The 16,838-nt window shown below is 34.8% G+C and overlaps 2 protein-coding genes across 6 annotated transcripts in view; one reads left to right on the forward strand and one right to left on the reverse strand.

Moving 5' to 3' along the window:
• PDC (phosducin) overlaps nucleotides 1–3,683 on the forward strand; it is a 38,396-nt gene extending 34,713 nt beyond the window's left edge. For all 4 annotated transcript variants that reach the window (XM_051998774.1, XM_051998773.1, XM_051998775.1 and 1 more), the window contains 2 exons: nucleotides 411–559; nucleotides 2,737–3,683. In XM_051998774.1, the coding sequence (XP_051854734.1) occupies nucleotides 411–559; nucleotides 2,737–3,264 (677 nt within the window). In that variant the 3' untranslated portion in view covers nucleotides 3,265–3,683. The remainder of the gene's footprint in view (nucleotides 1–410; nucleotides 560–2,736) is intronic.
• Nucleotides 1–16,838, reverse strand: part of ODR4 (odr-4 GPCR localization factor homolog) — a 103,498-nt gene that overhangs the window by 42,959 nt on the left and 43,701 nt on the right. The window contains exon 14 of one of the 2 annotated variants that reach the window (XM_051998770.1): nucleotides 13,069–16,831. The exons of the other annotated variant lie outside the window; for it this stretch is intronic. Coding sequence (XP_051854730.1) covers nucleotides 16,764–16,831 — 68 coding nt within the window. The 3' untranslated portion in view covers nucleotides 13,069–16,763. Of the gene's footprint in view, nucleotides 1–13,068; nucleotides 16,832–16,838 lie in introns of those variants that run through there. 2 annotated transcript variants of the gene reach the window in all.

Here is a 16,838-nt window from a genome sequence, read left to right on the forward strand (position 1 = left end):
AATAACATTTATATTGACTTTTAAAGTTTAAATATGAGTTCAATAGTTAAAGACGGGAAAGAGTACAATACTAGCAAAACCTATAATTATAATTCCTATCATTCTAATCTGGCCATTATATAACAGTGATTTTTAAATGCCCTTTTATTGATAATGTTGATAATGTATATAACACCTATTCATAACGCAAAGACTTTTGGATAATTCTGTGCCAAAACCTATATAACATGCTTATAACAAGAGGGTGTTTTTATTATCAGGACAATCAGAAACACCCAGCCCAAGTAAGTCTCTAGTTTCACCAACAGGAGAAGACAAGTCTATTTCTATGACAACATATATAAACTTCAGAAGTGTAAGCTGCCCTTCTGCTAGTCTAAAGAGCAAATGACAAATTTCTTTTATTCCAGGTCCCAAAGGAGTTATCAATGATTGGAGAAAATTTAAGTTAGAAAGTGAAGATAGTGATTCCATTCCACCTAGCAAGAAGGAAATTCTCAGACAAATGTCTTCTCCTCAGTATCGAGATGATAACACAAAACAAAAATTCGGCAGAAAGGTAGGAAGAAGAGATGATATTATTTTTACCAGAAAAGGTAAGTACAAATCATATAAATTAGTTGGATTGAATTCAGCTGCCCAATGAATGCACTCTGGGATTTTAAAAACCTTTATGACACTCAATTATGGCATTGTCTGAATTTTCTATTCCTAATACAGTTTAGTTGGCTAATGTTTTTGTTTTGCTGTCTTAGAGATATTATCCTGAATAAATACACAGTGTCTGTAGCTATGTATTTGGCGCTCTTGAAACAACTAAGATTAGCAAAAAGAAGATATGATTAAGGGTTGGAAAGCTTCATTTCAGGTTCATGTTCTCTCACTGACTTAATGAGACATTATGACTTTGAAGAAGTATCTTTCTCTACTTTAGTTTTCCTCTCTATAGAAGAAGAATAAAAACATCTTCTCTATCTACTTAACAAAGTTGTAAAGATTTGAAAGATATTCATGGAAGTACATTGAAAAATGAAAAGTGATATGTAAAAGATTTGGATTCTGCAGAATGACAGTCCTTTGTGGGCAAGAACTGTTTTCATTTTGTACTAGCATTCACAAGCACTAGCCCCTTGCTTTACATGAAGTAGGGGCTCCCTAAATGTTCATTAAAATGAATTCGATTCGGTGGAATTTTTTTGAGATCAATGCATGAAACTTTGGAAAACTGCTTCAATAGAAAAATACAGATATAAAAAATGGAAGCACAGGTCAAATGCCAGCACTTGATTTAAAGCTGGAAGGTCATCATTTCACCTAATCTCCTTATATTATAGAAAAAGAAACTGAGGCACAAAGAGATTAAATGATTTGCCCAAGCTCACACAGCTAGCAAGTAGCACAAGCCTGAATTTGAAATCCACATTCACTATAGTACAGGGTGAGAAGGGAGCATGGGATTTGGAATATGAGTATCTGAATTTGAACCTGGGCTCTGCTAACTCTGTAATTTTCAGCAAGTAACATCTCTTTCTATAGCTTCAGTTTTCTCATTTGTAAAATGAGGGGCTTAGATAAAATGACCTCTAAGACCTCTTCAAATTCTAGAGTTCTATGATTCTAAATGCTTTACACTTTGTGCTAAGTACTGGAGAAAGACAATAAAGAAGAATAAAACAAACAAAGAAAAATTAGTTCTTTCTTTCAGAAGCAGCTAAGGTGGTTCAATGAATAAGAGTGCTAGGTCTGGAGTTAGGAAAATCTGAATTCAAATATGGCCACACAAGCTAGCTGTGTGACCTCAGGCAACTCATTTAATATTTCTCTGTCTCACTTTTTTCAGCTGTAAAATGGGATAATAATTCTAGCCCCAGGTTTCAGTGAAGATCAAAGGAAATATTTATGAAGTGCTTAGCATAAGGCCTGGCACATAATAAATGCTTAACAAATCCTTTCTTCCTTCCTTCTTCCTTGCTTCCTTCCTTTCTTCTTCCTTGCTTCCTTCCTTCCTTCCTTCCCCAAACTTTCCCATTCTAATGGATCCAGTCCACTGAATTATCATGAACATCTTATTGCAGTCTCACCATTGCACAAGTGGGAAAACAGAAACAACAAAATAAATTAAAAATCAATTGCCCTTGCCACTTCCAAGTCACCCTTCAGTCAATCAATCAATCAACAAGTGGTTACTATGTGCCAAGTGCCATGATAGATACTGGGAATATAAATACAAAAAAAAAAAAAAAAAGAAATAATCCCTATTCATAAGAAATGTGTGTGTGTGTGTGTGTTCACACACACACACACACATATATGTTTACTTATATGTATATATATAATAGGATTTAATACAATAAGGTGGTTAGGAAGGGAAGGCACTAGTAATTAGAGGAATCAAGAAAGGCTTAGCAATATGGTGCTTCAGCTAAGACTAAAAGCAAAAGAATCTTTCCTTGAGGCAGAGCTGAGTAGGAAGTAAATTCCACTTATGGATCAGGACAAAGATACATAAATGAGAGAGAGTGTTATTCATGAGAGACAGTTTGCCTGAATTGCCCTTTATGGCAGTCAGAGTAATACTGATGAGCCTGGAAAGATTGGTTGAGGCCAAATTGTGAAAGTCTTTAAAAGCTAAACCAAGTAATTTATATTTTATCCCAGAGGAAATCAAGAGTCACTGGAGTTGACTGAGTAGGGGAGTGACATGGTCAGATGTGGTTTTTTTGTTTGTTTTCACAGATGAGTGTGCAAGAATATGAACTCATCCACCAGGACAAAGAGGATGAGAATTGTCTCCGTAAATACCGCAAACAATGCATGCAAGACATGCACCAGAAGCTAAGCTTTGGACCCAGGTATGGGTTTGTAATTGAGCTGGAGAGTGGCGAGCAGTTCTTGGAGGCCATTGAGAAGGAACAGAAAATAACTACTGTCATTGTTCACATCTATGAGGATGGTATCAAGGGCTGTGAGGCCCTGAACAATAGCTTAAATTGCCTTGCTGTTGAATATTCTATGGTAAAATTTTGTAAAATCAAAGCTTCTAACACAGGTGCTGGGGATCGCTTCTCCTCAGATGTGCTTCCAACATTGCTGGTCTACAAAGGTGGGGAGCTTATCAGTAATTTCATTAGTGTCACTGAGCAGTTTGCTGAAGATTTTTTTGCTGTGGATATTGAGTGCTTTCTTAATGAGTATGGGTTACTTCCTGAAAGAGAAATTCATGCACTGGAGCAGGCTACCATGGAAGATGAAGATATTGAATAATTTGAGGTATAATATTTCAATATCTCAAATTTCTCTTGTTTGAATTACAAAGAGATCTCTTTTCCTTTTTTCTTTTTTGGTTTAGAAAAAAATCTGTAAATGGTAATTCCTAACTGTAACATGTAAAAACCTAACACAATAAGTAAATTCCTGGATTACGTGGATTTCTTAGCCTTGAATATGTCAGCTTTATTTTCAAGTCAATAATATTACCCCTTTACTATGTGTTAGGATATAGCCTTCAGCAATGTTATAGATAGATTAAAAGAGAACTGATATCTTGACATTTTGGACAAAATCTATTTTCCTTTTCTGAATTAAAAAATCTGCTTTTTCTCCTTTTGTTTTGTCCGCAAAATTACTGTTTGAGAATTAAATATATTCTGATTATGTAATATTAATAAAGCTTCAAGAGTAAATTTTTTCCTTTGTGAAATCCATTTCTTTTCACTTATTACATTTTGCAAGATCCTGGGGGCGGAAAAATGAGAAGTTCCCAAAATGTGATTCAAAATGTATGTTATATGTCAAGAAAAAAACAACTTACCCATGGTACAACTGATTCTTCTAATCTTTGCTGCCTCTCCAAAATATGTACTTTATACATCTTCCATGATTATTTGTTTACAGGTTGTGTTCTTCCCCACTCCCAGTAGATTTTAAGTTCCTTAAAAGCAGGGGCTATTTTTGTTCTTATATTACTAGAATCAAGCCTAGTGTCTAGCATATGGTAGTTGATTAAAAATGCTAACTGAATTAAGTTGAGAAGACAAAGTGTATCCCTGAGCTAAACTCCTTCATCTGTAAAATGAAAATAATAAAACTAGTAATACCTACATGCTTATAGGATTATACATTTGGAGCCAAAAGGGACCTCCAGAGGAAATGGTACATATCCCTCCTACCCTCCACTCCTGATTTTATAGTTGGAAAATGAAAAACAGAAAAATTATGAAATCCAGGATCACAGAACTACTGTCTTTGAGTCAGAATATGAATCCAGATCTTCACTCCAGGTTGAGATCCTTATTTAGTATGATATGCTACCTTAGGAGATTGCTGGAAAGATCGAATGAGATAATGTGCTATAAAGTGCTATGTGAATTTCAATAACAACAAAAATGCTAAGCTTATCTGTATTTTTAATATACCAGTCAAAACTGCTAATGGCTCCAAGGACACTAGGTACTTCCCCCCTCTCTCAAGGACCCTTAAGCTCTTTATCCATTCATAGGGTCTGATGAATTTAGGGGTCCCTCTTCTCAGAGCCCAAAGGAAAATCACTTGAAATTTAGATTTGGGCATGTAAAATGTAACTCTAAAAAAAGCGAATAGGGGCAGCTAGGTGGCACAGTGGATAGAGCACCAGCCCTGAAGTCATGAGAACCTGAGTTCAAATCTGATCTCAGACACTTAACACTTCTTGACTGTGTGACCCTAGGCAAGTCACTTAAGCCCAATTGCCTCAGCAAAAAAAAAAAAAAGAAAAAGAAAAAGAAAAATACTCAACTTAAGATGTAAATCACATATAGAACAACTATTTCCTTCACACACACACACACACACAATTCCAAGGACTCACAAATGCACATTAACAAAAAATTAAATAATTACAAAGGAATTTAGAAGTATTTAAAACATCAAAACATAAGCTAGTTTATGAGAATGCTGAAAGAAGCCAAGTCACTATCACTTTGGCGCTTCATTATCCAAACACTTCCTTCTAGATCCATGTCTTCTGACAATTCAGGGTAAGGTCTCCAGTTAGTGGTTATCTCTAGGAATCATTAGGTAGCTACAAGAGATCCTTTCAAAGTATAGCCAACTTCACCTCAGGAACCCAGGAGCAATCAGATTCAAGGTAGACACTCATCTCTCAGTAGCAATGTTATGTTCAGGGAAAAAAAAAACACATAGCAGAATAGGCAACCAGGCCCATATTCATCTAGCAGAACCTTTGCTCCAGTTGGTAAGTGAAAGCAATGCCCAACTTTTCCTGTCCCATCCAAAAGAAGATGCCAGCGAGAAAGTTATTTGTGAGGAGAACTGGCGAGAAAGAACCATCAAAAGGTAAAATCATTCCTTTTAAAGTGGCTCCTCACTCAATACTCAGTCCTATCCTTACTGATGCCATTCCCTGCCATGCTGCCATCATGGAAGTCAATTACTTTCATGTCATCCCAAAGTGCTGCTGCTTATGTTCCAAGAAATTGCTAGAAGAGTTCAATAAATGCTTTGTGGAATACTGAAACATCAGGGAGGGAATTCCCCTAGTTACACCCATTACACATTTTTTTGGTCCATATTTTGTTTGAACCTGTGATCTTATTAACATAGGGAACTCCCCAAGAATTTCCTCAATCACTTGTAGAGCTGCCTAGAGCAGTGGTTGACAGGATCTTATTACTTGTTATTAGTGAAATTTACCTGCTCTATGTACCAGATAAAGTAGACCAGTGGATTTGGGGATTTTTTTTGTTTTATTTATTTATTTTATTTTTTTCTATAAATCTATGCTTTGTGGTATTCCACTCTACCTCTACTTCTGCTACCTACTTCCTGCTGCCTCAAGAAAATTAATTCTATAACCTATGGTTTACCTTACCCCGCTTCTCAACAGAAAACTTCTATTTCCAATATTGCTCAATTCAAATTAAAAACTTTTTTTTTTAATTCCAATTATGTGGGAAACACTACAAAAAGTCCTGGAGCTCCAACAATGAAAAGCAACATAGTTCCTGCCCTCAATAAGCTTACAATTTAATTAAAGAATATAACAGGAACAAAAATAAGTTGATATAAAGTAGAAAATGATGAATCAAGGAGAGATCTCATGAAATGCTCTAAGTAGATTTGAGGGGAGCAAGTCTATTCTTTATAATCCTCTGCTACAAAACAAAGGTCAACATTACAATTTTTTAAAATTTAGATATTATATCTGTAGTTTAAAGTTTAAACAAATAGTCATAAAGTCACATACAAAAACATGAACTCAATCATTTGTTAGGATACAACTAGCACAACACAGAAGAAAGAAATGTGAGCTTCCTCCTACTTAGACTATTCTCATCTTTTTAAGAGAAGGGAAAGAAAATAAGGTTTGTGTTGGAAAGACAGAGAGCCAGAGATTTAGGCTATAGTTGAGGTAAAAGGAAGGATTTTAGTTAAACTCATTTGTAACAAGCAAGACTAAACTAAGAGCTCCAAGTCTCTACCTGTCCCATGTTTTCCTAGAACTTGCACATATATATGACAGGGCTTCAAATGTTGGAATCAGTGTTGACAGCTCTTATTCTAAAAAGAGGAAGAAAAGAGAGAAGGGGAAAATTATATCCTCTCCCTAGTTTCTATTCTCTCCCTACCTTTTAAAATCCCTCAGATTTTAACAAGAACTTATTTCCCCCTTTTCACTCACTCAGTAAACTTTTCACCCTAGGCCCCTTTCAGAAAGAAGACTATATAAACTTTAGAATTCTGCCCCTCCTAATTTATTCTATTAACATTTTGGGGTTTTATTCCTTTTTTCCTAAGCTAAGACATCAGATCACCATATACATAAGATTGCACCATTCATCAATGTCTGAAAACTTCTTAGATGACATTAGATAAGAATAAGGAAGCTATCAATCAACAAAATTCATTGAACCTGTACCATGTGCCAAATAAGAGGGATACATTTTCCCTGCTTGCTAGGAGCTTCCATTCCTATAAGCAAATACAGCATACACAGTAGAGTGAAGGATGGGAAAGACACTTTTGGTCTAAATAGACGATGAACTTCTTAGGACAAGCAGATTGTCACAGCTTATCCAGTAATCAGGGTAATGAATGGTGTTGGTTTAATTATTATTTCCAGACCTAGAGTAAAAGCTAAAACTGCAGAGGTCGGGGCAGGACTGATGACAAAACTATTTTCAGTAAATGGCTATATGGGATATATATATATATATGTTTGTTTACAAACAGTCAGTCAGTCAATAAACATTTATTGAAACAGCCAGTCAGTCAACAAACATTTATTAAGCACTTATAAAGAAGCAGGCACCATACTAAGCATTACAGATATAAATATAAAAAGAAATACAGTACCTGCCTTCAAGGAGCTTACTTTCCTCAAGTCTAATTGAGGAAAACAATACACAAAAAGCTAAAAAACATTTCTATATTCATCATGCTGCAGAAAAATCAGATCAAAAGGGAGAAAAGAAAATATAAGGAAAAAAAAAAAAGCAAACAATAACAACAAAAGGTGAAAATACTCTGCTTTGATCCAGATTCAGTCTCCATACTTCTCTGGATGTGGATGGCTACTTCCATCATAAGTCTATTGGTATTGTCTTGAATGACATTATTGAAAGAAGCCATGTCCATCAGCTGATCTTCACATAATCTTCCTGTTGCTTGTGTTCAATGTTTTTTTAGTTCTACTCATTTCATTTGGCATTTTTCATAATTTTGTATCATTTCTCATGGAACAATTACAATTATATTCCATAACATTCAAAAACCATAACTTATTTGGTCACTTCCCAATTGATTGACATCCATTCAATTTCCAATTCATCACAACAAAGAGGGCTGCTACAAACATTTTTGCACATGTGCGTCCTTTTTTTTTAATGATCTCTTTGGGACAAAGGCCCATTAGAGACACTGCTGAATGAAAGGTTATGCAGTTTTATGGCCCTTTAGGCAGCATAGTTCCAAATTGCTTAGGCATAGTTCCAAATTGCTCTCCAGAACAGTTGGATCAATTCACAACTCCACCAATGTGATGTCCCAATTTTCCCATATCCCTTTCAACATTCATTATTATCTTTTCCAGTTATCTAGCCAATCTGTTAAGTGTGAGGTGGTACCACAAAGTTTTTTTAAACTTATATTTCTCCAATCAACAGCTAACTAGAACATTTTTTATGACTATAGATGGCTTTAATCTTTTCATCTGAAAAATATCTGTTCATATCTCTTATCTAATGTCATCTAAGAAGTTTATCAATTAGGAAAGGGAGCTAGGTTATGAAGGCCACTGAAAGCCTTTGAAAATGAAAGGATTTTTTATTTGATCCTGAAGGTGTCACTGGATTTTAATGGGGAGATCACCAAGTGAAGTAGTATAAAGAAGAGAAAAAGGCTAAAGATAAAGCCCAGAGTTTTTATTAACAACAAAAATGATCATAAAAATAAACAGCAGGTTTTGAGATTATTCACAGTCCAACCTCCAGTTGCAGGAGGAAGCTAATCTTTGGCTTGGCTCTAGTTCTAAATGAGTGGAGAAAAACATTTAAATAAAAAGAAAAGTCATGTAAACAAATCAACAAAGTATTATACTTGAAGTACAGTAATAAGAGCTGAACTATGTTTGACTACACTATCAGAATTAATGATTATAATTTTGCAGCACAGTAACACAATGCAGAGCTATACATAAGAACAAAAAAACAAGAAAATTGTCCTTTTGCAGGAAAGTAGGGGATGAGGGGGTGAAGGGTAGGTAGTTAACAGGAGGAGGGGAAGAACAATATTAATAAACATAGAATTTACAAAGGTTCTCATTCAAGACAGCTTTTGTCTTGCAAGAAGAAATAAGCCATCATTAATCTAAGACAGACCAAACAAGCTTAAGCAAGATTACTCCAAGCAATGTCTTTAACCCATAATTGTCAAAACAAAAGTAACTAGGTGGCACCAATACTCAGTCCTTATTATGATAGCAACCACATTCAAAATAAGCAGCTGGTGACTCATGGAAACCAGAGTAAAGCTTTGATCCCAATACTCGGCAGGAAGAACTGAACAAAAGGCAGGATTTGACTCAAATATCTTAAGTTCACTGCTTGCAAAAATCCTGGATAACAAAACCACTTCATTTAAGCATTCATTCTGCAATGTTCATGGTAGGGAAATATTTTTGCCTCAAAGAAATAACATTTTAAATTGAGAACAGATTATAGTCTTTGGCCTCAGTCTTCCCATATGTAAAGTGGAGAGTTGATTGTTCAAAGCCCCGTCTAGCTCTACCATTCTGTGATCTCCTCCACTTGGCATATGATTTCCTTTACCAGTGAAGATATGCCCTTACTCTGTAACCTCTTAAAGAAAACAATGGCAGGTTAAGTGGCTTGACTAAGATTACATAACCAGTATGTGTCAGAAGTATTATCTGAAGAAAAAGAATGGATGCCCATCAATTGGGGAATGGCTGGACAAATTGTGGTATATGAAGGTAATGGAATAATATAGTTCTGTAAAAAAAGCTGACTTTAGAAAGACCTGGAAAAGTTTACATGAACTGAGGCTGAGCAAAACAAGCAGAACCAAGACTACATTGTATACAATAACAGTAAGAATGTGCGATGATCACCTATAAAAGACTTGGTTCTTCTCAGTGGTTCAGAGATCCAAAGCAATCCCAATAGACATTGGACAGAAAATGCCATCTATATCCACAAAAAGAAATAAGGAAACTGAATGTAAATCGACATGTTATGTTCACTTCTTTTTTCTGTATTTTTTTCCTCTTCCATGGTTCTTCCCTTTTGCTTAATTTTCCTCTCCCAACATAATTCATAAAGCAATGTGTATGAAAAAATTAATTTTTTAAAAAAGTATTACTTGAACTCAGGTCTTTATGATTCTAGAGCCATCATTTATATTCACTTTTTAAATGCCTTTCTATATTATAGAGGGTAGTGTCAAAATGAGAACTACAAGATTATATGTAAAGACATATAAAGTATACTTATTAGGAATTAAGAAAAAAATGGTAAAATAGTAACATAACTTTATGATCTTTAATTAGTAGTATATAATAAGAATACCTTAATGATTTAAAATATATTAAGAAATATAAAATCAGTTTTCTGTCATAAAACTTGGGGTTCAATTCCATTCATTATAATTTCTTATTTCTAATTAACATGTTTCAAAATTCAATTCAATAAATTTTTATTGTGTACTTTCCAGACCTAACTGGGTCTAAAGGGCTCAGGCAGAAGGCAGTAAGGGGAATCCTTATCCCTAATCTAATTCATGATTACCTCCTTTTTCCCCATGAGGAAAAATAGAAACCCCTCATTTCCAATACTTAGGCCCATTGTCTTCTGGGCCTTTTCAGATCACCACCTCATCTGCCCATGGTATTAATACTTGAATGAGCACGGATCCATCAAAGACAAACCTTCTGGCAAGATAGGGTTCTAACAGATTTAACCATATACCCTGTGATTATGCTCTCCAAATCCCTGAGCAACTTGCTGATAAACCCTAAGGCCTTCTGAGGCTTGCCATCTTCCCATCAGCTGAATCTTCCTCTATGTGTTATCTCCCCTAATTAGAATGTGAGCTCCTTGAGAGCAGGAACTCTTCTTTTATGTCACTTCCACTAATAATACCATATTACTTTCTAATGTTGAAAAATTTGGCAATGCCAAGAATTCTGGAGATAAGAATATTTCTCTTTGAGTAATTAGTAGAGTATCTACAAGAACAGCTTACAGGTTACACCACTACATGGATTGTTTCACAAGATGATGGCTGAGGGCACAAGGGCACACTGCTGTCCAAGGCTCTCAAGCTATCACCATAAGGACCAGAGAGGAGGTGGTGGTGAAGGTGGTCGTGACAACTTGCTGGGTAAGTGCTGCCTCTTGTGTCTTTCTCAGGGTGAGTTTCCCAGCTCCAGCTAGGATGTATAGCAGCTGATTAGCAACTGATGGGGAGGGCTGGCCCCCTCTCCACATCTCTGAATAGATGTGAAGGTTGGGTTGGAAGAATGTCAGTTTGAGGGGTGCTGCCACTCCCAAGGCTCTTGTGCTATTGGGTACTCTGCCACTTTATCTCCAGTTTCCTAGACCATGGGTTATACCGGGCTTACGCACAGAATTACCTAAAATTGGCAACTTTGCCAACTATTTAGTCTTGAGTTAGAAAACTTCTTGGACCATTTCAGAGACAAAAAGAGTAGGAACACGAATTAGTTGCTTTGTCAAATGCAATAATCTTTTCTCAATCTTTATCCTGGTTGACCCTTCTGCCACATTTCATTTTGATGCCTTTCTTGGAAAAAGCCTCTTAGCCTTTATACTAGTTTGGTCGTACTATGTCTTTGATTATCTATTTGCCTAAATCTATTCCTCCCTTAAATATAAAAATACCAAAGTATGCACAAGAGTAATGGATTCTTCATTTGAGAAATGCAGCTCAAATTGAGAGAATGATCTCAACCAAAGGAGGGCCATTCTCAGCAGGCTTTAGGGTACACCTTTTCATGAAGGTCAAGAGACATGGTAGGGCCAGCTCCTTATATACAGCTTAAGTTCCAACGCTCCATTTTGCAGTCTCACCTCCATATGCTTGCGCTCTTTTTCCCCTATCTGAAATAAGTCTCAGAGCAAGTATTCATTACCATGGTCAGTATTTTTTCAGGCAACCAAAATTGCCTCTCCCTCCAAATATACATCATGTAGTACAAATCTTTCAGAGAAACAATGAAGGTGTGGGAATATATTATTAAAACACATAAGTGTATAATAGTTATCACTTGTATGCTGCTTTAAGGTTTATAAAGCATTTTACAAATATCTCATTTATACACAGCACATTAGGGAGTATGAAACATAAAGAAGAGGCAGGGTAGCAAAGCAGATGGAAGAGTAAGTCAGGAGCACCTGGGTTCAAGTTTCACCTCACAGAGTGAAGGGGTGAATACTAAATAATGAAACGTTTAGAGCCAGCTTTCTGAGAAAAGGTAGAATTGCAACTACAAAGTTCACTAAAGGGATTATTTTCTACAACTCTGGTTCCTGCTTAAGTATCCTATTTATTAGCTATCCCTCAAAGTCAACATTTTATCTTCTGTTTCAAATTGAACCTGGCATAATTTTTCCCTCCTCACTTGTGCTTCTTAGAATCCTTTCTTTAAATTTCAGCTCAGATGTTAACTCCCATTCAAAGCCTTTCCAGATTCCCCTAGTTTCCTTCCTATTGTCTTCCTTCTCAAATTATATTTATTTAGCTATGTGGATTTTGGTATCTTTGTATATCTGAAGTCTATTCCTGGCATTGACGGGTGGACTGCATAGATATGTGGGAAACAGACAACAGAATAGCAAGTTCCAAGAACAGCTAGTACAGTATTGCTATACATGTGTACATGAAGAAGAGTAAAAAGATAGGTTGCAGAGAGATCATGAAGATCTTTAAATATCAAAGTGTTGGTATTTTATCCTAGAGGCAATAGGCAGTCACTTTGGGTTTCTGATTGAGGAAAAAATAGGATTAGAGTTATGTAATAAGATTAATTTGATATTAGAATATACATTGGAATAAAGTTGGGCAACAGATTGGAAGGCTATTATAATTCAGACAAAGTACTAAGCAAAATATTGGCTTAGTGCGTGGGGAAATGCAAGAGATAGATATGGAATTGATCATATTTAGTATCTGACTGAAGGTATTGATAGAGAAAGAAATCACAGATGCCTCTGATGTTTCAAGCCTAGGGAAATGGTTATACAGTAGCATAAGCAAAAGCAATAGAGAAGTTAGCAGCAGGTTTTAGGAAGAAGGTGAGTCCAGTTTGGGACATTATAGAATTTGAAAAGCTAAGAGAAATGGGATTTAAAATAGAAGTTGAAGGTGAGAAAACATGATGCTTTTGTCCTAGCTGTTATTTCTAAAGATAATTAACATAATTATCCCAGTACCACGTCCAAAGAATAACATTTTTTTTTCCCCTTAAAGTTTATTTTTGACATTAAGTTCTATTTTTTTTTGAGGCAGCCTAAAGACTTTAAACACATGTGAGAAAAGGAAAAAATGAAAGTTTTATTAATGTAAAATCATGAACAAAATTGGAAGGGACCATAGAAATTTATTTAATTTAAGTTCTACTCAATTTTTTAAAAATCCATCTTTAACAAACCAACATGTGGTCACATGCATTAAGGCCATCATTGATACACAAAATACTATTCCCTGAGTAGTCCATTACACTTTTGGACAACTCCAAATGTTGTTTCAGTAGTGTCTTTTGGTACCCCATATGGGGTTTTCTTGGCAAAGATATTGGAGCGGGATGACATGTTCTTCTCTAGCTCATTTTATAATTGAACAAACTGAGGCAAACAAGACTAAGTGACTTGTCCATGGTCACACAGCTACTAAGTATTTCAGGCTACATTTGAACTCAAGTCTTCCTGACTTCAAAACTGGTATTCTATCCTATATTACAATTTATTTTTAACAGAAATCTACCTAAGAGCACTGGGCATCTTATGGGAGACAAGAACCATAAAAAATTTCATCATCTTGCCTAGATTCATTTTCTTCAACTACTTATCATAAAAGGGCAATTAGCTTTGATCTCATTTTTATGGCAAATGTAGACATTTGTACTGTACACTACAATTCTCTTATTTGTAAAATAGAATTTACTGAAATATGTTAACAACACTTAGGAAATTTTTTGCTATATACACAGATTCTGTTTCTCAGTATTTCCAACCAGTTTTTTATTTTCTATCTTTCTATCGTCTATCTTTTATCCCCTAATCTTTAGATTACTTAAACTTTAGTTTTAGAATAGTATCACAAAACCAGAACTTTTTTTTTTTTTTTTAAGGCATTCACTGGAAGATAGTGGTATAGTTATGGCAAATCCAATGGTCTATATCTGAGGAATATCAAGATTGGAGCAAATGGCTGTTTTATTTGTAAATTGAATGACCAAGGTCTAAATGGAGAACTGGGAGATGCTTTAAAATTTTTTACTGGTTTTACTATTTTTACTGAGAATATAACTAAGGCTCAGAGAAGTCTGACTAAGGTTTCATAACTAGTAAGTGGTAGTTAGAAGTTAACTTTAGGATCTATGACTTCAAATCCAGTGGCTTTCACCTGTACTACATTTCCATTAATATACTTTCTAAATCTAAAACAAAAACTTACTTTGCTAAAGCACAATAGTTTTTAATAGCTCTGTTATACTTGATTAAATGTTATAATTTTGTCAAATGACTAATAATCAAGTGTTTAAAGCATTTCACTTAAAGTGCCCATATAATTGGCCTTGAGACTAAATGTCTAAAATATTATTTAAAATGTATAATTGACTTGAACCATGTCTTCTACTTAAGCCTCATACAGTTTTCATTGAAGATGATTATCAATAGAACTGACAATTCTAATAACATCTTAAGAGAAGGGATGCATATATTCAGCAAGGCTTTTCTCTATTCCTGTGCAAATCAAGAATAGTTTACATTTATATAGCTTTACTATATAAAGCACTTGTATACATCTTATCAATTGATCCTCACAATCATTTTTGTGAGCTATCTAAAGCAATTATTATCCCCATTTTATCAAGAAGTTGAGGCTCAATGATATTAAGAAATTCAGGCTATTTTCCAATTTTTCATAACAATGAAATCAAGGATAAACAATATAAACTACAATTAATGCTAAAAAGGACCTAAGAGGTTATGTAGTTTAATTTCTACACTTTACAGGTAATAAAGCTCATGCTTAAAAAAACTAGGTCACTGACCCAAGATCACACAACTGGTTTAGTAGTTAGGAAGAAAAATTTAGTTTTACTAAATCCTAATCCACTGTTCTTTGCATTGGACCCAGAATCCAGAAATTAATGACCAGTAACTAGCTCCTTGACAGATGCAAAATATTAAATATTCACTACCAAAGATTTAAAAAAATTCTTTAAAATAATTTAAGTAATTTTAGTTTAGTTTTTATGCCTGGTATCTGAGCATATTCCTATTCAGAACTCTGGTCATAAGGACAAGCTACAGACCCAGGGAACTAAATTGGATTAGTCTAAAATAGACTCTAATTCAGGATTAAACTCCTTCCATTCTTATCACTAAGTGTCACTCTACAAATTTATAAACAAAAGGTCTTATTGCTAAACTGAACATCCAAGGCAACTGAAACTAAGAATATTTTTTTCCTATTAAATTTCTACAAGTGAACTTTTGACTGACCATTAAGTCATATAGTGATGTAGTGGATTTAAGAGTCCATTACAGCACAGCCCAATTCATTGTGCATAGGGTTCAATTAGCCAACACTTTATTAACATTTGTTTGTCATATTTGCTTCAGAAACATTCCCAAGACATTCTGTAATTCTAGAGTATTAATACAAGAAAGAAGAAAATGTCTGGGACATGAAGATAAAGATAGATAAAGATCAAGGCAAGTTAAGCCTGAGCTTCGTTATCTGCAATAGAGGGGAATAGCATTTGTTCAGAATACTTCAGAGAAATGATACCAACACATTGTAATAAGGTTAATAACATATCTGATAAAATTGTAGAGAGAAACAGGGTAACTTGGGTCCCCATCAAGGCTTTATAAGCTTTTATGCAAGATGCTAAGCACACACATGTGAGTTAAGTTACATAATGACAATGACAATAGTCATTTTTATTATCCTTTGATATATATACACTGGATCCATGGACTATATCTGGGCATTGTTTAATATTTCTACCTGATTTTTCCCAATAAGAATACTAGTTTACAGTATTCTTGTATATTTGATATTTGTATCAACTGGTTTTCTGTCACATTGATGCACTTTTCTAATTAAAGGCCTAATCCTTTTTTAAAGGCCTATAATTCTCAAGCAAGACACACTAAACAGACTAACTAGAATAACACTTAGAATACACCAATTTTTTCATCAATGACGTCTAAAAAGATAATTTCAATATGCTAACAAGAGATACTGAGCATCTACATGGTCTTGATCCCCATGTGTTTCATTTGGACCATTCTATTTGCCTACTATAGAGGGCCCAAAGTGCCAGCCTATTTGGGAACTTCTTTCCCACTGTATGATCTGCCCAATCATTCTCCTCTACAAGGAACATGAGGCATCCTTTTAAGATTTTCATACACTCTAATTTATGTCACAATTAAAAAAAGACAATAAATAATGGCTCACCTGGATATAGTACTTTCTCATCTTAAGCACTTTTTATATATTTCTTTAGATCCTCACAACAACCCTGTGAGGTAGTATATTATTATCCCCATTTACAAATGAAGAAACTAAAACTCGGAGAAGTTAAAATGATTTGTCAAGGTTCTCCAGATAATAAATGAGAAAAGCAGAACTCAAACCCAGGTCTTTTGATTATAAGATCAATAGTTCGTCCACTATATATTGTTGCTATACCTGTTTTTATTCTTTATGGGGTTTTTTATGATTAAGAATCTTATATTACATGTAACTTAAATATGGAGCTAAATAAGTCGCTTTATTTTTGGAAATCTGTTCTATCTAAATAATAGTATGCCTACATAAGGCAGCTTGTTTTATGACAAATCAGAGGTACACCTATTAGCCAATTATGGAAACAGATTTAACTGTTATTCTGCAAGTTCCAGGGTCTTGCTTGCATCTCCAGGATCAGTCCCTCATTACTGGTCAGTGTTCCCACAATGAATGGAAACTCCTTGAGTGGAATATTAGTCACTGAAGTAATGAAAGGAAAAGCCTGCAGCAAAGAGTGCCACCACAGCTGCTATCACCACACCTAAAAT

The sequence above is a fragment of the Antechinus flavipes genome, chromosome 4 (assembly GCF_016432865.1).
Source record: "Antechinus flavipes isolate AdamAnt ecotype Samford, QLD, Australia chromosome 4, AdamAnt_v2, whole genome shotgun sequence".
In the NCBI taxonomy this organism is placed as follows: domain Eukaryota; kingdom Metazoa; phylum Chordata; class Mammalia; order Dasyuromorphia; family Dasyuridae; genus Antechinus; species Antechinus flavipes.